This window comes from Drosophila takahashii, chromosome 2R (genome assembly GCF_030179915.1).
Source record: "Drosophila takahashii strain IR98-3 E-12201 chromosome 2R, DtakHiC1v2, whole genome shotgun sequence".
Classification (NCBI taxonomy): Eukaryota; Metazoa; Arthropoda; class Insecta; order Diptera; family Drosophilidae; genus Drosophila; species Drosophila takahashii.
In genome coordinates, this window is record NC_091679.1 from 22,506,643 (window position 1) to 22,527,200 (window position 20,558).

The window sequence follows — 20,558 nt, forward strand, 5'->3', positions numbered from 1 at the left end:
AACTCTTTGCCACCTGTTGCCCTGGTTCTATCCCTCTCACCCACTCTCACTGCTCACCTGAAGTTGTATTTGTCTGCCTGGAGAAGGGCGGGCACCACCGAAAAGAAACAAAATAAGCACCACCGTTTATGGCACCACCGTCACAGGCACCACCAAACAAAAAAACAATCATCAGAAGCCGCTGGCTAATTTCCAAACCGATTTATTGCCTTCCTCAAGAAATTGTGGAGGAGTTCGAATTCATACAGATCACTCCCACGCTCACAAAGATTCGTGTGAGCACCAAGGAGCTGGAAGAGGAAGAGCCCTTGAAAGTACCTCCCCCTCCGCCGCCACCACCGCCACCACCACCGCCCCCTCAATCTTTGAGCAAGGGAAGGGAAAAGAAGTCGGTGAAGATGTTCTCGCAGCTGTCGAAGACTCTGCCCTCGTTCATTCCCTTGAGCAAGAAGCAGCAAGTGTCGCAACCGGATGACCCACCTCCGAGGCCTCCCCACCGCAAGTCCAGCTGCACGAAGAGCACTGTGCGGGTCCTCAGTTCCGCCTCCAAGTCCCGGCACGAGCAGTGCTTTCAGCCGCCGAATGGAAATGCCCCGGGGGTGTCTACCATCACCCTAAGGAAGGTGGCCACCTCGAGCTGCTCCCGTCGTGAGCCCATTTGTCGATCGAAGTCCGCGGGAGCGGTGTCAACGCTCCTGCAAACCCTTACGGCCACCAAGGAGACCCGACTCACCCGTCGCGTTCAGCAACAGCAGCAGCAGTCCCGTTTGAGGTCCTCCAGTCCCAATAGACGTCCTGCCCGTCTCCTAGCACTTCGCCACTCCAGCCGCAGTCCCGTGGCCTTCGGCAGGAGCATCTCCAAGGAGCGGAGCTTCGCCGAGGAGAAGAAGCGACTGGAGAACACCCTACCAGCTAATCGCACCAACTTTGAGGCCAGTACCAATATACTGAGGGATCCCTCCCTCAAATCACCTCAGGAGGTGAGGGAGGCCGTGCGTTCCTATGCCACTTTGCGTAGCAAGTCCTTGCCGCGACTTCGTCAGACTACAGTGAGCACCACGACAAGGCAGACCATGTGCTTTCCGCAGGTGCGACCCCAGACGCTTTTGGACTGTGGTACTCGGTCGTTGAGAAAGTCGAAGGCTGGCAAGGGTCAGGCCAAGAACGGATCGAACGACAGCTTGCCCAGGAGTAACTCCACCTTCTCCATTGACTCGCTGGTGCGCCAGGAGTTTGTGCCCATTGCACCGCCCAAGACGTATGTGGGCAAGTCCAGGGGATCACTATCCAAGGCACTGGTTCCACTCCAGAACAGCCGTAGCGAAGGTCATGTTCCAAGGAAACGACAGACTGGCAAGGCGAACAGCAAACCGCCACCAGCACCTCCAATTACCGTCCACTCCTACAGCGAATCTGTGAGGGAGAAGACCAACTTCTGGAACGAGTACAATGCCAAGCAGGCCATGTCCTTGCCGCAGGAGTACAAGTTCGGCCCGGAGGATGTCTGCGACTATGCCAGTCAAACGGTGCAGCAGCCGTGCATCGAGGACCTCGTGTGGAAGTACGAGGGCAAGGAGCAGCGTCCCCCGAAACCGGTGACCGTGACGGACATTGCTCGTCCTCAGTCGCCTCAGCTGAGCCAGGAACGTCGCTTCTCGCCCACACGGGAGGTTAGGGTGCCCCAAATCAGCCGCGAAGTGCGCTCCCCCTCACGTCGTCGCATCGATAGCCTGCGCTCCAAGGACAAGGAGCAGTCATTGGCCAGGGCCAGCAGTCTGAGCAGCGCCGATGAACGGAAGCGGGCCACTCCTGTTCCCTCAAATGGACTCTACCAGTGCGGGGAACTGGCCCACAGTGCCACCTCTTTGACCCACCTGGAGCGGCACAGTCCCAGCTGTCGGTATCGCAACAACTGCGAGCGTTTCACCGAGCTGAATCGCTTTTACAGCACCTTGGAGCGAGTGGGTCAGCTGGAGAGGGCCACCTCCTCTAGCAGTTTCCATCCCTTGCGGAAGGATGCAGAGCTCCTGGACTTTGATGAGTGGCGCCGCGTACGACTCCATGAACGGGCTGAGAAGGAGCTGCACTACTTGGTGGGCAAGTTGCAGGACGACCAGAAGCAGAGAGATCTGCACTTCCGTTCCAAGGACGTTGACTCCATCAAGTGGCGTCATGAGGCGGACCAATCGCTGATTGCCAAGAAGAAGTCCGTGGAGGATCTGCGCGACAATTTCGAGCAGCTTAATCTCCTCAGGCAGCAGCAGCAGCTCCAAGCGGAGCCAGTCCATCGCCATTGGAGACGCAACACGGTGGCCGACTTGGCCAGCAGCCTGGAACAGCACCACGCAACCTCCACCGAACCCGAAATGGAGCGCCACCTGGACAACGATCTGGTAAGCACTCTGTCCAAGGATCAGATCAAGAAAATCACCCAGCAGTTGAACGAGATCTACTCGGGAAATCGTCAGGTTCCCGCCGTCGAGGAGCAGTATGTGGTCACCGTGGAGAAGGGTTCTCGTCCCAATGGCCTGAAGGTGCGCTGCAACTCGACCATCTCCAAGGATCAGTTACTGGGTCCAGTGCAGCGTAAGAAAGACGAACAGCAGGCCAATCAGACCTTGCCTCGTGCCACTCGTAGCCAATCACCGGTGGTGGTGGCCAGAGAAACACGTGGCGCCATCGCAGCCAAGAATGCGGAGTTGACCCTGTCGAAGCCACCACCAGATGTGCCACCCAGACCCAAGCCCACCCAGGGTCAGGAGGTCAAGAGCAAGGCAGAACCCAAGGTGGAGACTCGTGAACCGGCCGAGGACATCAGCCAGAAGATTCAGTACTTCGAGGATAGGCAGTTCGATGAGCCACCCAAGACCATTTACCACGCTCGCGAAGACTCCTCGCCGGACGAGGCGGAGGTGATGCGACTGATCAATCAGAACATGCAGGAACGTCAGCGGGCTAGACAACAGCATCAGCACCACCACCAGGAGCTCAGCAATTCGCTGACCGATTTGAGCGGCGTTTTTGGCGAACGACCTGCGGCCCGGGTAAATTTTCACTTGCACAGCCCACCCGACCGTCCGCCCGACGATACCGAGCTTATCAGCTTTGGGAACGGGTCACCGGATCACGGCGAAGGCAGTCTTGAGCTGTACTCCGACTCCTACTACCGTTCGCGCAGCCTGTCGCCCCAGAGCCAGGCCTCCGCCTGCTCCAGCTCCTATCTGCAGAGGGTCTACACCGGCGAGGTGCGCAAGATGCGTCAGCACTTTGAGAGCATCCAGCAGGACCCGGCAGGATCACGGGAGCCATCCAACGAGCGGCGTGATTTTTTTGGGCTTAGCTCGCTGCGGAGGGCGCGCAGCGATCCCGAGATGAATGCGGGATCCAAAGACGCCCCGGACACCGCTACGGAGGCGGTGTCGAAGGAGGAGGATGTGCCGCGTTTGACCCACAAGTTCGAGTCGAGGGCAGCCACGCCTTCGCCGGAGCGCGGAAGAAGGCGTCTGAGGAGCGCCCAGGACAGGCTAATGCCGCACATCGATATAATTAGCAAGACGGCGGCTTTGAAAAAGGAGTTAGCCACGCCCATTCGGACCAGGAGTCCCACGAGGAGTGTGAGCAGCAACAGCCACTGTTTCGAGCGACTGAGGATGCGCTACGAGTCACCGGAGCCACAGACCCAGAGCTATTTGTCCACATCGCATCCGGATATGCGGGATGTCCATGACATATCGCCGCACCTGAGTGCGGACTGGGTGGCTCACAGGCACCCGGAGCCCTCGAAGCCCAAGGAGCTGCCCAGGAAACCACAACGAGTCGGGCGGGCCAGTTCCACATCGCCACCGCGACCGGCCAGATCGCAGAAGCACCAGCAGAGCTCCCGGCTAACCAGCTGCATGAAGGACATATTCGCCGACCAGAAGTTCGATCCCAACAAGCATCGCCCCAAGGCTCGATATGTACCCGATGGAGCGGAGAATGGCAGCCAGAAGCCCAAGGAGAACGGCACCTTGGAGCGCCTCAAGAAGACGGCCATGGTGACTTTCAAAGGTGATTAATAGTAAACACTTTCGGGGGGCAGTGATTGGGGGACTAACCAGGAGCCAGGGCAACCCTGGTCATCATCCCTATAGACTATGCTTCGTTGGTCGCCTGATCTTGTAGATCTCGTAGAGCTAGCTGCTGTTGCTTTTGGGTACTTCCCCATTGGTCTTAACTTTTCGAAATTATCCCTTTACTCGTCTCTTATCTGTAATCGTTGGCGCAGATCTCGACCCGAACGCGCCCCCCATTCCCCCCCAGCCGCCGGTCAAGGGTCACACCCTCTACGATTTCCCGTACAACACCGACACCGTCGACGGATCAGGTGAGTGACGATGATGCAGGTGTTTCCTGGTCAATTCCCAGTGGCGCCAAAGTAACCGCTGCTTAAGAGCGAAACTAAAACAAGAAGGAAATCTAACTTTGGCAATCCGAAGTTTGTATACCCTGGCCGCCAAACCAATATCATGCAATCAAACCATCATAAGTTCATAATAGTTCCTATGACAACTATTTTATTTGTCATATTTTATTTAATTAAAAAATGTTTGTATAGCTAAATGAATATTTTTAAAAGAATGGGAAGCTCCATCTTTTTACCTCTTAACTTTCCGAGCATTCGTATGGCAGCTGGCTAATTTGTTTCTAGTAATGGTAATGGCATTAAGGACGCACGCGCAAAGGTCCAGCTTGCTCCTTGTCGGTTGTGTGGGGTGGTGATCTTGTCCTTTAATCTTCAGCCTTCATTTATTTCCACAAAAAATATATAGGCAGAATATAGGGAAAATAAATAGAGGGAGAATAATCCCATACAGACACGCAGACAGACAGAATAGATAGAAACTCCTAAAAGATCCCTAATAATCGCGCGATTTTTTAAAAAATATTTTTGCGACCATGGATGACCAACATATACATTTTTTAAATGAATCTTAAGAATTAACTATGAAGGTAAAGTAATAATAATTTTATAAGACACGCATATGTTGAATATAAGGAATCACTGTCATCCAGTGGCGGATCCAGGATTTTTTTGTGGGGGGTGATATCAGAACAATTTTTTTGTTGCATACTTTTTGAATACCAACATTTCATTCATTTTTCACCCGAGTGGGGGTGATATATCACCCATATCACTCCCCGTGGATCCGCGCATGCTGTCCACCGAGGATAGTTAATTGTTAAGATTCATTATAAAATGTATATGTTGGTCATCCATGGTCGCTAAAGCTCTTAAGAAATCACGGTCCATCGAGGATATTTAATTCACGGATGTGCGGTCTGGCTTGCTATAAAAACAATTTCACATTTTTGTCGAGTTTTTTTGAACGCCTATTATTTTGACAACAAACGGAAAGCCCATATATTTTTTATAGCAAAATGTCACAAAACAACAAAAAATCCAAGAAAATGCTACTTTGTTTTTATAGCAAAACACGCCACTTTGAAATGCAATCACAAGAGAACCATGCATTTCCGCCGATAATCTTCTGCACGTAAATTCCTTAGAAATCGCGGTCCATCGAGGGTAATTTTTTCGCGATTTTTGGGGCGCAGGCCTCTCTTCTATACTATAACAAATTCGACTGTGGATCGCCATGGGTACGCGCTGGCCAAAAAAAACTGCTCGCTCAGAATTCCACTCAAGTCCACCACACTCGAAGCTTGGTGAGTTGGGGGAGAGAGAGGAAATGGGATTGAGCGATTTTCCCGGCGAATTCAATCTCTGGTCGGAGTTGATTGAAGTTGCATCGAACTACTTTTTTGGAGACTTGGCGGCTCGATTCCCTCACAAAATGCACTTGATTTGCCTATGCCCCTGAGATAGAAGTTTAAAAAAATGCCTTTCTTTTGGTATCAAATAAAGTAGTTAAAATCCTCAATGTTCCCTTTTGCCAGGATGGGGGGTCGTCGTTTCGCTTTCAGCGGCTCGCTCCAGAGTGTTTAGCTTCGATTATGGGTCTTTAATAATTCTCCATAAGGCGCCAAACCTAAATAATTACAAGAATTATAGATGGCTGCTGCCAAAAATGGAAAGAACAATTGTGGCGCGCGGATCTAGGTTGGAGCTACCACCGCTCTCCCTGACTATGACTTCTTTGTCTCCGAAAACCTTTCCCCTCCAGAATTCTTCCTCTAGCCTAATGTTAGTACCACAGCCAAAAAGTAGATGGCGGCACCATCACCGTTTGACCCCTAGGTGGCTCTGCAAATCCCTTTATCTGCCACAAGCGTTACAGAACGAACTCTTAAAAAGTGGTAAACTTCAGAAAAGCATATTCTCTGTTATGTTACTTTTTCGATCATCCGCATAAGAAGTGAAGGATATTATTCTGCGATCTGGCTAGTTCCGACTTAGATACAACCTGCAATAAAAAGTAGACTTTAAGAAAGTTTCATACCGATAGCTTTAGAACTGGTGACAAGTTTGCGTGCAAACGTACAGACAGACGGACGGACAAAAAGGACTAGGTTAGGTTCTGAAAGGGTATAATAAACGATAAAAAGCGTATTACTAAAAAATGTAGGACGAAAGGATAAGCTTCTATTTTATGAAAGTGTTCCCATTTTAATAGGAAAAAAGACTACGATTTGTAATTTAAATAGTTTTTATACCCGTTACTCGTAGAGTAAAAGGGTATACCAGATTCGTGCAAAAGTATGTAACAGCTAGAAGGAAGCGTTTCCGACCCCATAAAGTATATATATTCTTGATCAGGGTCACTAGCCGAGTCGATCTAGCCATGTCCGTCTGTCCGTCTGTCCGTCTGTATGAACGCTGAGATCTCAGAAACTACAAAAGCTAGAAGGTTGAGATTTCCCACACATATTCTTTGGCTTTATTTTAGCCGAGCGCCACGCCCCCTCTAACGCCCACAATCGCCCACTAACGATTTTAAAATGGGTCCTGCGCCCACATCTTTAAAGATTTCCGAGAAGTATAAATGCAATTTTGTTGTGTATATTTATACCTATCGAAATGTAGAAGACATTTTTCAAATCGGACCATTCATTAAAAAGTTATACGCAATCAAAAATTATATATCTATCTCCCTCGCACTCCCTTTAGCTGAGTTACGATTATTAGTCGGGACACCAACCCGACACAGCGTTCGCACTCCCTTTAGCTGAGTGACGGGTATTAGATAGTCGGGACAACAACCCGACTATAGCGTTCTCTCTTGTTACACCATGAATTTCCCCGTTTTAGTTTTATCTTGTAAGTTTTATTAGGAAGTTTTATTGGTTTAATACTAAAACATGAACCACTGTGGTTTTTTTAAAGAATTTAACGAATTTTTTATGAAATGGTATCCTTATTCTCTTAACAAGTACTTATTCAACTCCTAAACCAATTTATTAGTCGAGTATTCGGATAACTTAAAATAAATATAATTAGGCCCATGTTACAGCTCAATGAAGCTAGTTAAAGGAGCAATTATAGTTGTCCTTCTATATATAAGCCAGGACCTTTGTGCCTCCTTTGTGCCCTGCTCCGAGCCACTGTCATTCGTTGACCTTTGTTAAAAGCATTTTTACTACCGCAACGACGGGCAATTTCCGCAATTGGTGCAATTTCGCTTTGAAGGCGCGCCGTGCCTCGGTTGACCAAATTAATCGATATCTCCAATGAGAATGCCGGCCACGCGGACGGGCCTGACCTGCTTAGCTCACCACCTGGGCCACCTGAACCACCCGAACCACCCACCTGTCCGTGGGTGGTGGCACTGCTGCTTTTTGTTGCTGCCTGGCTGGGGGTGGCTCACCTTGCCGGCCTGCAGTTCGTTCGCGTTGCCATGGCCAAGACGATGCCGTCAACAAAACAAACTCGGGAATACACATGGGTACCTGTCGCGGCCGTTAGTCAGTTTCACTTTTCCGTGCCAAAAAAACGTGTCTTTCGGGTTGCGCTCGGTGAAAATCGCAATTAAATGTCTTATGCAACTGCGGCAGTATGATCCATCAAACGCTGGCGCCGCACCGCAGCCAATCCTCCAGTTATTCCAAGAGCAAGGCGGTCCACTGGCGGCAGAAGCTGCATCGCAGCTGCAATGACCTGGAACTGGAGGATGAAAGATTTCCGGTGGCGGATCAAAGCTTGTGGCGCGGCCCGGAGATTAACGAAAATCCCTGGCAAAGGCCTCAGAGCAGTGGAGGTGACAGCAATATCCGTAATGCCAGCAACATCACCACCATGAGCAGCAGCAACAACAATGCTTGCGATATACCGAACTGCGGAAAAATCCTGTGGATACACCGTCGGGGATATGACTACGAGGGAACTCCGGCTCCCCTGAGACCGCCGTCCCCCTTAAACTATCAGGGTGTCCCGGGTGCTGGTGGCTACCACGTGGTGGGACTGCCCCACACGCCGCAGCCCCACCAAAGGCAGGCCTATCTTGCCAACCAACGGGCCATTGGGGCTTCCATGCCGCTGCTTCTCTGGCAGCAGCAACAGCAATTGCTGCAGCAGCAGCACCAGCATCAGCAGCATTTGCAACAGCGACAGCAGTTAAACTACCAAAAGCTGCAACATCAGTGGCCCAGCAGTTAGTATTTAGCTCGTAGTCGTCTAAAAATCATATTAAGATAGGATCTACGGACTTTGTGGCGGATCCATAATTTGGTTTAAAACAAATTTTTGTTTTTTGTTGCATGATTTTTGAATACTCAATTTCCTTTTATTTTCATTCGAGTGGTGGCATAATAGGTACTATATTTTACCAGGGGAATTTTAAGCAAATCTGTAAAGATAACATTTTTTTTATGTTGAGAAAAACTTATTTTTCAAAAATTGTATTAAAATGTTTGTATGTTGAGGGTGAGCTGCGATTTTTTTTCTTTCATCTGTTTTTAACTGTTACCCCAACCGCAGATAGGCCCCAGCGAGATAAAAGAAAGTCAAGCGATCGATTGAACCCCTTTCCAGCTCCCACCGCCTCGTTCGCTTTGCACTTTCTCATTTGACTAAGCGACCTTCCTGTTTTGCACTTTCTCACGGTTTTTCTTTTGCAAAAAAGGCAAAAACTCGTTATCACCTGGGCCGCCTGAGTTTGCTGAAGAGAGGTGGCTAAAAGAGAGTTCAGCTTTTGGCCACGCTCCTCACGTTCGAATCCCAAAGACTTTGATAAAAGCTTGAGGCTGTATCAGTAGATGCAAGGAAAAGCTTTTATTTTACTATGATCAACATGAAGCAGCAACAGTGGGAAGTATATTTCTGTATATTGGGTTTAATCTGAGAATATTGTACTGCATACCAGATCTATTTTTCTATTAAAAGAGCATTAACGATTTTGGTTGTTGGTCCTGGAAAATATTTAAGTTAATAACCATTTTATTTCTGACATCTGATAACAATTTATTTTTTAAATGGAAAAAAATTATTTTCAGGTACATAAAAGTTTTGTTTATTCCCAAGTTATTTCCTACAAAAAATAATTATTATCTGCACTTCTTTGGGTCGTGATAAATTGAGGTATTTGTAACCGTTTTGAGCCACTGTGCCGCCAACAAGCAATTCACACACCCCACAGCACCAACAACAACAGAGACAAAAACAACAATTAAACGTGAGGCGGCGCCGCCAGAAAACGGAACTTGTAGTAATACGAACGCCGCTATCTCTGGGAATTACTCACCCGGCAGAGAGTCGAAAAGTCTTTGACGTAGACGCGAAGCTTCGTCTTCTGGTCTTCCCTCTCTTTCTTCTCTGCTCTTTCTCCTTCCCCATCTGTCTCTATCTCTCCGTATAGCTTAGCTGCCTTGGGGCCCCCATTCAATTTCGATTTCGGTTTCAGTTGAGCGCTACGCGTGCTACGGTAAAGTCGGTTACTGGTCCCTCTCTCTCTTTCTGCACCCTTTCTCCCCGTCTCTTTCTCCGGCTCAAGTGAAGCGCGAAGCTTTGTTGTTGTCGCCGATTCTCCTCCGCATTATCAGAAAATTGGCTCAGCCTTCGATTCGGATTCTGATTCTGATTGATTGTTGTGACTAATGAGTGCTCACCCCAGAAAACAGTAAAGAAAATCGTTTAAAAACTTAATTGAGCGTGAAATGCTAGAAGAGCCTTGAAAGGCTTACGTGTGTCTGTGTTTATGTCTTATAGGGGAAATATTACCTCTATTATTCAAAGTGTTCTATCTAGATTTGAATCTTACTGATCAGAGTCATAAGTTTTCAGAAAACAGTTTCCGCGAATTACAATGAAGCCCTTATCAAATTTTAAATAAACATTTAACTCATAAGAATGTGCTACAAGTAGAATTACCTTGATAGTTAAAAATAAGGCTAAAACTCTTCATAAGAGCAGATAGCACTATCAAATTGATAGCACCACGATTTTTCTCTGTGCAAGCACTTTCAAACGCTGGCAAAAATATGCCGCAGCGAATCAGTGAAAGTGAAAATCCCAATCCCCCGAGTGTCAATTAAACCTCTCTTTTCATTTCTTCACTTGGCGTAAACAGCACGTACAAAGCTGTTGTTAATTGTTGTTGTTCGAAGACAAAGCTTTGCGGCTCATGGCTTATTTGCCGTAGAAATATTTGTGCAGCTGCCACACCACTACCCCTTCCACTTCCACCTACCCCCATTCCTCGTCCGAGGTTTTCCCCTTGAGATTTTCTCGAATCGGGTCAATAGATTCTGAAGTTATATTCCATCTTAATCAGTTGGCCGCCTGCTGCGCAATTCCATTATAGGCATCAATTGAACGGCATGGAATCGGGGCATTTAAGGCGATGAGTAACTCCGAGTGATTCGCATGCAAATAAGAAACAGTCTTATCGCGAGGTCAGCTGGCTTAGCGGAACTCTACTGCTGCCTTTATTTACTTCAGACCCCAATTATCAGATTGTTAGGCTAACGAGCATTAACTTCAATTGCAGCTCATTCTCCATTTGAGAGAGCTGCCTAATTCAATTTGAGATTGTGGAATGGGGGGTATCAGGTGGGTGGGGGCCATGTGGTGGCTGTTTATTTGCCTACCAATTGGCAGACAGATATGTGCGCCGCACCCGACTCCCAGATAAGCCAGTGTTTCGTAACAGAAGCGACTATTTGCGGTTAGATCGTCTTACGACTGGGAAAACTACGATGGCGACAGAAGTTAGCTATTTGTGGGGTAAACACCGAGTACACTCGACGAAAATGGATTCTTAATTCAAACTTATTATGGGGTTACTGTAGATTATAAGTCCAATTAGGGGGAACCAACACAGCCAAAGACTCATCGCATTGCTTGAGCCGCCTGAAAACCCCATCTTGCCGCCTTGTGCCTCTCATCTGAACAGAGTCTCCCAATCGTTACTATGCCACAGACGTGAACATCCACTTCAAGACCCCGATCAGGCATGAGCAGCGCCAGAACGTGCCGGAGGAGGAACTAGCCATTCGCCAAGCGGAGCACATGCAGAAGCTCTACCACGAGGAGCGCCGTCGCAAGTATCTACAGGAGCTGCAGGACATGAACTCGCGCCGCCACACGGACAACTTCACGCCGTCGCAGAAGTCGCCCATCGCCCTCAATCGCTACGATGACTTCCCCACGGACGTGACCCTCAAGTCGCTGGTGGGTCCCAAGACGGTGGCCCGGGCACTCTTCAACTTCCAGGGACAGAGCTCCAAGTGGGTACCCCCGAAATAAGTCCCTTGAGCAATATTAAATTCAGTGTCTTTCCAGGGAGCTTTCGTTCCGAAAGGGCGACACCATCTACATCAGGCGGCAGATCGATGCCAATTGGTACGAGGGCGAGCACAATGCCATGATTGGACTGCTCCCAGCCAGTTATGTTGAGGTGAGTGATCAGCTGGAGATGGTGATTGGAGGGTAAACTCTTCACTTGTATGTTGGTGAAATGTTAAATGTTTCATATTTAAACTTGTTTGTTCATATTTGCTTGCATTTTACGGAAATTTAGTTAATAAACTTACGAATTCCCGATCTCAAAGCTGAATACCATTTAAACATGATTGCTAGGGTTACAAAAGTACTAGATTTTACAATAATTAAGAGCATTCCCTAAAATAGAACATTCTAAAGATAAAACATGAGGTGTTCAAATTAGTGTACATAATGAAAAAGTCAGATGAATAAACATTGTTTTTTAGTTATGTTCAGCAATTTCAAAATAAAGTGACGCATAGGAAATAGGTTTTGTTCTAGAAACAAAATTAGTAATATAGCTATTAATCATTATAATTGTTAGCTTGAAGTATGCGTCAATTAATCCATCTATTTCTCAATTCCAGATTGTCAGTCGAGATGGCGCCCGTACCCCATCCAAGCGGCCATCGGAAGGCCAGGCCCGTGCCAAATACAACTTCCAGGCCCAATCGGGCATCGAACTCTCTTTGAACAAGGGCGAATTGGTAACATTGACACGCCGAGTGGACGGAAACTGGTTCGAGGGCAAGATTGCCAACAGGAAGGGCATCTTCCCGTGCTCCTATGTGGAAGTAAGTTTATTTACAAACATTTTCCATTAAATTGCTAATTGTGTTTAAAACGACAGGTACTCACGGATATTGGTGCTGAGGACATAGCGGCCCGGACTACGACCGTGATCACCACCCAAAGCACGACAAATCTGCGGCCCAATCTCGACGTGCTGCGCACAAACATCAACAATGAGTTCAACACGCTCACGCAAAATGGAGCCCAGCCACCGAATGGAATCCTCAAGGAAACGCGGACGCTCCACAAGACGGACGCCCTCCACGTGGACACCAGTTCCGAGCCATTGGCGTAAGTTATCCAGGGAATATTATATTATATGAGAAGATAAATTAAATTTATCTGTGAAATAACAATTAGCTTGAAATTCCTATAAATGTATCTAAAGGTTTAATATTTTACTGCTTATTTAGCTTTTAGACACCATTTTAAAGGAATTTAAAAACACAGATTCTTTTCAAAAATATCACTTATTTAGTGAGTTGCAGAAAAATCATTAATTTTGTACCTTTTAGGTATCGAGCCCTGTACAAGTACCGGCCCCAGAACTCCGACGAACTGGAACTGCTCGAGGGAGATGTGGTCCATGTGCTAGAGAAGTGCGACGACGGATGGTTCGTGGGCACCTCACAGAGGACCGGCTGCTTCGGCACATTCCCCGGCAACTACGTGGAACGGGCCTAGAGGAGATCGAAGTAAGATCCTGCCCCCGGATCGGCGTTCGTCTCTAATCTTAATGAATTTGTAGTCTAATATGAGGAGGAATCAGCGTGGCCGGGGCGAAGGCAGTTCTATCATTAATTCTGACTTGGTTTTACTGGATTATTTTATGTTGTTGTTGAATAATTCTTATCCCGCTAATTCTGCTGCTTTCGTTTTGCCGTAATTTAAAGCTATTTATTTATTTTTAAACAGAGCATTAATTATATCAATGTTGGAATTACGTTTATTTATGAGATGCAAATATTAACCAGAAGTTGTCCCCTCCACCTCCCCACTCCGACACCCCGTTCACCCAAACACACACACACCAAATATCGAAGGACCTAAATTAAGATCATACATATATATACTTTGTCGTTTACCTACTAATTTTAACTAGTCACAGCTAATTTCCAAAAAGAAAATCAATTACAAAAAAAGAAGTGAAGACCGTTGAACTAAAGTGCCTTAAAGTTGAAATTTAAATGACTAAAAGCAAAAAAAAATGCTAGGATTCAAGTGCCCCTTGTTGAGTCGGCAAAGTGGATAATTACTATTGATAATTATTAATATTATTTATGATGATATTGTCGAGTCCGAACCAACAGAAACCATTTTAAAATCATTACAAAAAGCGTTTATTACACAGACACTGTTGCAAGCGTATTTAGTAAATAAAGAAGAAACTAAAAAACAATTTGGATTGCATTATTTATTATTGGATTTCAGGGGGAACTGAAAATATAACTCGTAACACCAAAATCAATATACCGCTTAGATGCACGGCTGTATATAAATATTGTTTATATGAAGAGTTTTGTACTGTACTAAAACATATATAAAACCTATATATTCCAGGCGTTTGGGTACATTTCATGAGTTTAAGGCCTAGCTTCATAACTTAACATTTACAACTCGTCCCTAATATTAGTATAACAGTAGCTGATTGAATAAATTAACCTGCTCCTCGATCACGTTTCTGCCAACTTGCGCTTTCGCTCCTGTTTTAGCTCGCGCTTAACCGCCCGCTGCTCCAGTTCTTCCGTATATTCGGCGTACATGGCCAACAGGGCGGGGTAGAGCTTATGGTAATGCTGCAAATCCTCAAGGGTCACTTCCATATTGTCGAAGGCAATGGCCACTCGTTGCATATCTTCGTCACTCGGTAACCGCGGGCACTTCGCGTAACGCTGCGAAAAGTGGGTGAGAATCGTGTGGCGAGCGTCCATATTACGACCCTGCTGAATAGCCTGCGACACGGTGCTATGCGTCTTCAATCTCGCCTCCTCCTCCAGGTCGTCCTCCATGGTTGCCTCGTGGATGAGCACCGTGGAGTCGCGGCCCAGATCGATCAGATCCTGGCAGGGCATGGTGTCGCCGCTGTACGTAATCTTCACGGGTTCGTCTTTGTACTTAGCTGCCAGTGTGAGGCTTATTCCGAATGAGTTGGGGCAGTGCCTTACCAGGCAGGTGGATATGGATGAGATGCCCAGAGGATCAACTTTCTCCCCGATGAGGGGAGTAGCCAGGAGTTCGCCGTTGGCCACCAGCGTGTAGGCATCCTCTATCGTTTCAATCTGCCGGTTGTAAAATTCCAGCCAAGGATCGATTTGGCGAGGGGCCAGCAATATTAGCGGGCTAGCCTTCGGTTCCAGTTGCCTCCTTTCTCTTAGCAAACCAATTAGTCCGATGTGGTGATCGGCATGCAAATGCGAAACGTAAATCGCCTGCAGTTGACGGAGAATCTTCTGCCCCTGGTCGCGGCCGTAAAGACGCACAATCTGGCCGTAGGTGCCTTCTCCACAGTCCAACAGTACGTAGGCATCGATCGCAGTCTTTATCAGAATAGAGCTAACGTTGCGCGTCTTATTGGGAATGCAGGAGCCGGTGCCCAGGAAAATAATCTTTGGGTAGCTGTTGGCAGAGTTGTGGGGGAAACTATAGTCTTCTTTGTATTTGGCCAAGAGTTCGATGAAGCCGGGCACGGCGTGGGTCTCCTTGACGTACTCCTCGGGCGTCAGCTTGGACTCCAGGGTGCGATCCAGACCTTCGTGGAAGTAAACAAATATATAGAAGGATATATTGAGTGGTATTTTAAGTTAGTACCCACCCTTTCTCGGCCGCAGGTGAAAGCTGGTCATGGCCACCACGCCCTGTTCCTCTTGCTCGGCACCCTTAGCATTCGCCGCTTCGTCGGCATCGGCCTCATCCAGCTTAGTTTTCTTCAAGTTCAGGCTGAGGCACTGACTCTGGCACGGAAGCTGCTCGCCCAGCAGCGGGAATACCTGCGGGGCCAGCTGGTGCAACTGGTGTTGGATGCGATGGGCAGCCGCATAGCCAGAGAATTGGTTTAAGGGGGAACTTAAGTGGATGTGCTGGGTGCCGGGTGAGAAGTTATCCTCTAGGAAATCCCTATACTCCTGCCGAGAAGCCATTTGATAAGGCGTGAAGTGCACCACCAGGGCCACTTCGGTGAGCTTCTCTTCGCCCAACTTCTTGAGCCGTTTGCCGTGTGTCAGGAGTGCACGTAGATAATCCTCGGAAGGAACATCCAGAAACACGAAGGAGAGAGCAGTTTCACTGGCCTCGGTGACGTCGGCAGATCGCACGACAGTTCCGTCGGGCAGGGTGATATCCTTTCCGTTCTTGAGCTGTCCCAGCAGAGGTCCTGGCGGCACACCCTTCTCCACACACTTGACCAAATTCAGAGCGCCAGCACGGGGTTTCAGCTGGCAGACGTAGTTGATCACACTTTTCGCTGCATCTTCTGAGCTAATCAGCGGCAGGGAGTCCACCTTAAGGATCGAGTCCTCGAAGCAGGCGCCCTCGGAGCAATCGATGGGCCGCACCTGGAGGTTCTTCAGGACCACAAAGCGTCGCATTGACTGCAGCATAGAGCCGAGATGGGGTGGTCCATGGAGCCCCAGGTCGCGCACTCCGGCATCCTGGATGGTCAGTGTCAGACCGGGTAAGCCACCGGCGGATGCCCACGTGTTTTGGGTGAGGAAGATCTGTTCCAAGCGGGAGAGTCGGGTCTTGTGCTCGTGGGCCAATCGCTGGGTTCCCTCGCCGCAATTGAATAAGTACCGCGCCTGATCCGTAAACAAATAAACTGCGGCCGGCGCTCCATTGGCGCCGGAGCCCAGGACTTGGAGATTCACGGTTCCTGGCACCACGGAGGCCAGCTTCTTCTTCAGGACATTCGGCTCCCGCTCATAGCGAGGTCCTGTTAGCGGATCCTTGGCGGAGGCAATTGTGGCCGCCATCGATGTACTCGTCGTGAGTGTTCGCAGAGTTCTATAGATTGGCGACCCGGTGGACCTCGCTAAATACATGCGTACTTCGTCGGCGTCGTTGAACTTCCAGTAAACAGGGAGTAACCCGGGGATTTCACCAAAACTATTCGCATGGATTTCGTCAGCCGCGGCAACGTGTGTCTGCGAACAGCTGTTGCAATTAGTGATGACAGTACAGTTGCGATATATCGAACAAACTATGGCAAAGGTTCCAAATCATAAAAAAAACTTTTAATTAATTTTTAAGTTTATAACAATTTGTATTTAAATTGTATAAAGCATATTACTTTTTAAGAAATGGATAGGTCAATAACATGTTTGTTATTAAATTTCACAATTAAATATGCATGAAACTGCTGATTTCACCAAATTTTGAAACCAAAAATATGTATGTTTTACATGTGCAATATGTTTAATGGCAATTCCCTCAACTGTTGAGTTGGCCAACTGTGGAAAGTTCAACAGAACATATTAGCCAGAAGGGAAACGACCCTAATTGGTTTCTGTTGAACTTTAAAATTTAATAAATTTGTATTTTTTAGTGCTCGTTTTTGTCTAAAATTATACATAACTACTAATATGCACTTTAATTTAGTTTTTTAAAAGTATAATACTTGTTGTTGATATTTTTTTGAGGTAACAACTTTGGTTTTCTGCGATTTAAATTTCTAAAAATTAAAATTTTATAGAACAGCAACACGTTACTAAAAAACTATCTGTCGAATTTTTTAAAAATTCAGCTTTTTAACAGTTTCAGGAAAAGTAATATTAATTTTTTAATTAAAGAATTAATTATAACAATTAATTTAACTCAATTAATTAATTAATTTTTTTATTTTATAGTGTGCATCCCTGGTAGCGATGCTGACCAACACTAAATTTAAGGCGTTTCTGCCTTTTGGTGCACGGTCACATTTAGGTCCACGTGCGTTTTGTTTGGCCTCCGCCGGCTCCGATTTCAACCGAAATTCCCCTATAACTCCCAGGATTCCACATAAACCAAGAGATCTGCGACTAGGGAACCATGGTCTTCTTTACGTGCAACATCTGCGGCGAGTCGGTGAAGAAGCCGGCGGTGGAGAAGCACTACCAGATGCGCTGTCGCGGGAATAACAAAAACGTGTCTTGCATGGACTGCCTGAAGGACTTCTACGGCGAGGACTACGTGGCCCACACCAAGTGCATCTCCGAGGCCCAGAAGTACGCCAGCCAAAGTGGCGGATTCGCCGCCAAGGAGCCGCGCAACAAGAATGCTCAAAAGCAGGAGAGCTGGATGGACATCATCCGTGCGATCCTCGACAGCAGCGAGTACAACCTAACCCCGCCTGTGAGATCAGCCTTCCAGAAGCTGCAGAGCGTCGACAATGTGCCGCGCAAGAGGGCCAAGTTCGAGAACTTCGTGGCCAACTGCATCAGGATTCCCCGCCAGCAGGCCACCCAGGTGTGGGACATCCTCGAGAAGGAGATGAACAAAATGAAGGAGGCAAAGCAGGCGGAGCTGGCCATGGAGAAGGCGGAAAAGGCGGCGGCACTGCAGCAAAAGCAGAAGGAGAATGCCGAGGATGAGGCGCCACCCAAGAAGAAGTCCAAGCTGGAGCCCACCGAGGATGCGGCTGCCGGGGAGAACGCCAATGGCATCTCCAGCGACTTTGACTGGCCTGCCCAGCTGACCAAACTCGTCTCCAAGCAGGCTGATGGCATTTTTGTGGAAAAACTGCGCAAGAAGCTGCTCAAGAAGTACGCAAAGCATCTGTCCGTCGAGGATTTGACCGAAAAGCAGGCCAAGAAGTTCCAGAAACGCTTCGACAAGCAACTCAGGCTCGCCGACTCCCTGCAAGTAGATGGCGATTTGGTCAAGATCGCTAGCTAGCCAAGCATCCCGCCTTAGTCATAGTTAAGTTATATCGAAGGACAATAAACCTGTAAGCTGCTAGTGCTGTTTGTGTCTTTAATCCAACTTTAGGATTTGTACTTTAGATACTGCATACATTGCTTCAGATGATTGCGGGTCTCTTCGCACTGGGCTGTTCTACGGAATCGCTTCGTCGGGCAGTGGAGGATCATCTCGTTGGCCACGCACTCGAGGACCAAACCGGGATACGGGTGACAGCCGTGGCGGGCGAGGCGTCTGGCCAGCTGCTTAACTCCCTTGTGCGGCAAAAGCGAGAGCGCTGAAAGAGGCAGTCAGCTTAAGTTCATTGAGGCATTAATACCTCGTGCAACTCAAACGCACCATGCTTGTCGCACTTGACGTAGGTGTCATAGAGAAGCTCCACGTCCGCATCGTTGACCAGGTCGCTCTCCAAATGCTCCTTTACCTCGACCAGATTTAGCGATCGACGATCCGTGCCCAGGAACTCGGTATTGTTGAAACTACACTCTGCGGTGCACTGATTACACAATTAGTGGAATATTTGTTTATCCTCCTGCACTGAACTCACAAACATGTACGTCTGCTCCTCCTCGTCCGTCTCGTAGCGGATCTTGTCGTGCCATTTCGTCTGGCAGTCGCTAAACTGCGGACTTTCGTCGTGCAGGTCGCAGCAAAAGTCATGCTGCAATAAAAATTGTATTAAACCTTAAAGTTGTAAGATGATTTTCCTCTCTGTATAATATTTGCCTCTTGCGATGATTCCACTTACCATTGTATCGACAGCATTCAGCTCGCAATCCTCGTCCAAGTCCGGAGTAGTAGTTCTGCCGCCGACCCAAACGGTCAGGAGGAGGAGCAAAAATCCGGGCAGCTGGTGGGACCTCATTTTCTGCAATGCCAGGGTTAATTTAATCTGGAAGTCAGTGGCTTTTATAACTGAGCAGTCACTTTGGCAGTGTAATTTTGCGTAACATTTAATGGCTTTTAATTTGGGGCCCAATTTACCTTTTTAATTACTCCACCCGAAATTGGCCGAGCAGTCTGTCCGGGTGCAGCGTCATCATGACCATCGTCGTCATCGTTCCGCTCCAGTTCCTGGAACCCATTGCAGTTCCATTAGCCCGCTGCACTCGAAGATAAATGATGAAAAGGCCCAGGCATCCATCACCGATCAAGCGGAGCAATATCCAAATATAGCAAATATTATCCGGGCCCTAGCCACGCACTTTCTTTTGGTCTTCTGGTCGGCTGAAGATGACTGGGCTGATGTCTAGCAAATGCATGCGGAAGCATCCCCGATCCCAATTCCATTCCCACACCCATTCCGCTGCGTTCAGCTGCAACTAATTAACCGAGAAATACATCATAAATAGTCCAACTGCCGTCCCCCATCCTCCGTCATCGGTTCCAGTTGCGTCTTGGGTTCCAGCACCCGATCATCATCAGTCAAGGCGCAGACGTTGCGTCGCTGCCTCAGAAGTTTAACATTTGTTTATTTTCGACTCGCACACCCCTCCGAAAAAACGGGGAGTGGAGTGGAGCAGTGATGGTTGAAAAAGTACAAAATCAGCTCCCTATTCTGGGCGTAGATTTACAATTTTTTAATACAATTTAATTTAAATTTAATCTAAGATTCTAGAAATAATTATGAATTCTATAAATATAAATAGTAACATTTATTTATTTTAATTGCTTAATTGCCTTTCTGAAAAAACCATCATTATTTTCGATGGGAATCGATCCCCGGACTTCTGCGCGAGAGTCCAATAGGCTAGCCTCTGATCTATGGAACTATTTAAGATCTCTGCGGCTAAATCAAAGGCTGCTTCTAGGGGCACAAGCGAATTCTATTTTTAGAATAGTTCACTATTACTTTAAAAGTAGGAAAATAGTCCACGTTGCTATTGATTTTATATATTGAAACTTTTTCATCACTAGCTTTAAGCTAAGTCTAACAAGAGAGAACGCTATAGTCGGGTTGGTGTCCCGACTATCTAATAATCGTAATCAGCTAAAGGAAGTGCGAGAAAGATAGATATATAAACAATTTTGATTGCGTATAACTTTTTAATGAATGGTCCGATTAGACGTCCGATTAGATTGTACGGGTAGTGACGGGTATTAGATAGTCGGGGCACGAACCCGACTATAGTGTTCTCTCTTGTTTTGGTCATACGTTACCCAAAAAATAGTC

The 20,558-nt window shown here is 47.5% G+C and overlaps 4 protein-coding genes across 24 annotated transcripts in view; 2 read left to right on the top strand and 2 right to left on the bottom strand.

Annotated features, from left to right (window-relative positions):
* Positions 1–13,892, top strand: part of CAP (Cbl-associated protein) — a 33,404-nt gene extending 19,512 nt beyond the window's left edge. For 9 of the 20 annotated variants that reach the window (XM_070212297.1, XM_070212288.1, XM_070212286.1 and 6 more), the window contains 6 exons: positions 4,268–4,366; positions 11,358–11,664; positions 11,720–11,834; positions 12,289–12,495; positions 12,552–12,784; positions 13,009–13,892. In XM_070212297.1, coding sequence (XP_070068398.1) covers positions 4,268–4,366; positions 11,358–11,664; positions 11,720–11,834; positions 12,289–12,495; positions 12,552–12,784; positions 13,009–13,177 — 1,130 coding nt within the window. In that variant the 3' untranslated portion in view covers positions 13,178–13,892. Of the gene's footprint in view, positions 1–219; positions 4,051–4,267; positions 4,367–7,981; positions 8,592–11,330; positions 11,665–11,719; positions 11,835–12,288; positions 12,496–12,551; positions 12,785–13,008 lie in introns of those variants that run through there. The other 11 variants (XM_070212282.1, XM_070212283.1, XM_070212284.1 and 8 more) reach the window with 6 other exon arrangements.
* RNaseZ (ribonuclease Z) lies at positions 13,818–16,663 on the bottom strand. Its single transcript, XM_017144692.3, has 2 exons — positions 15,306–16,663; positions 13,818–15,242 (listed from the first exon to the last, which is right to left on the bottom strand). The coding sequence occupies exons 1-2, from the start codon at positions 16,528–16,530 to the stop codon at positions 14,167–14,169; spliced, it is 2,301 nt and encodes a 766-aa protein (XP_017000181.2). The 5' UTR covers positions 16,531–16,663; the 3' UTR covers positions 13,818–14,166.
* Positions 16,664–17,386: 723 nt separating this feature from the next.
* On the top strand, positions 17,387–18,413 carry LOC108063468 (uncharacterized protein C16C10.8). The gene has a single exon (XM_017150582.3). The coding sequence runs from the start codon at positions 17,516–17,518 to the stop codon at positions 18,359–18,361; it is 846 nt and encodes a 281-aa protein (XP_017006071.2). The 5' UTR covers positions 17,387–17,515; the 3' UTR covers positions 18,362–18,413.
* A 37-nt stretch (positions 18,414–18,450) lies between these two features.
* On the bottom strand, positions 18,451–19,681 carry Obp46a (Odorant-binding protein 46a). 2 transcript variants are annotated; one of them, XM_070212299.1, is made up of 5 exons: positions 19,370–19,681; positions 19,134–19,253; positions 18,933–19,046; positions 18,725–18,881; positions 18,451–18,662 (listed from the first exon to the last, which is right to left on the bottom strand). In XM_070212299.1, the coding sequence occupies exons 2-5, from the start codon at positions 19,248–19,250 to the stop codon at positions 18,451–18,453; spliced, it is 600 nt and encodes a 199-aa protein (XP_070068400.1). In that variant the 5' UTR covers positions 19,251–19,253; positions 19,370–19,681. The 2 variants fall into 2 exon arrangements, with proteins under 2 accessions (XP_070068400.1, XP_017006072.2); XM_017150583.3 differs by having other exon boundaries at positions 19,134–19,277; positions 19,370–19,680.
* Between the last annotated feature and the right edge of the window lie 877 nt (positions 19,682–20,558).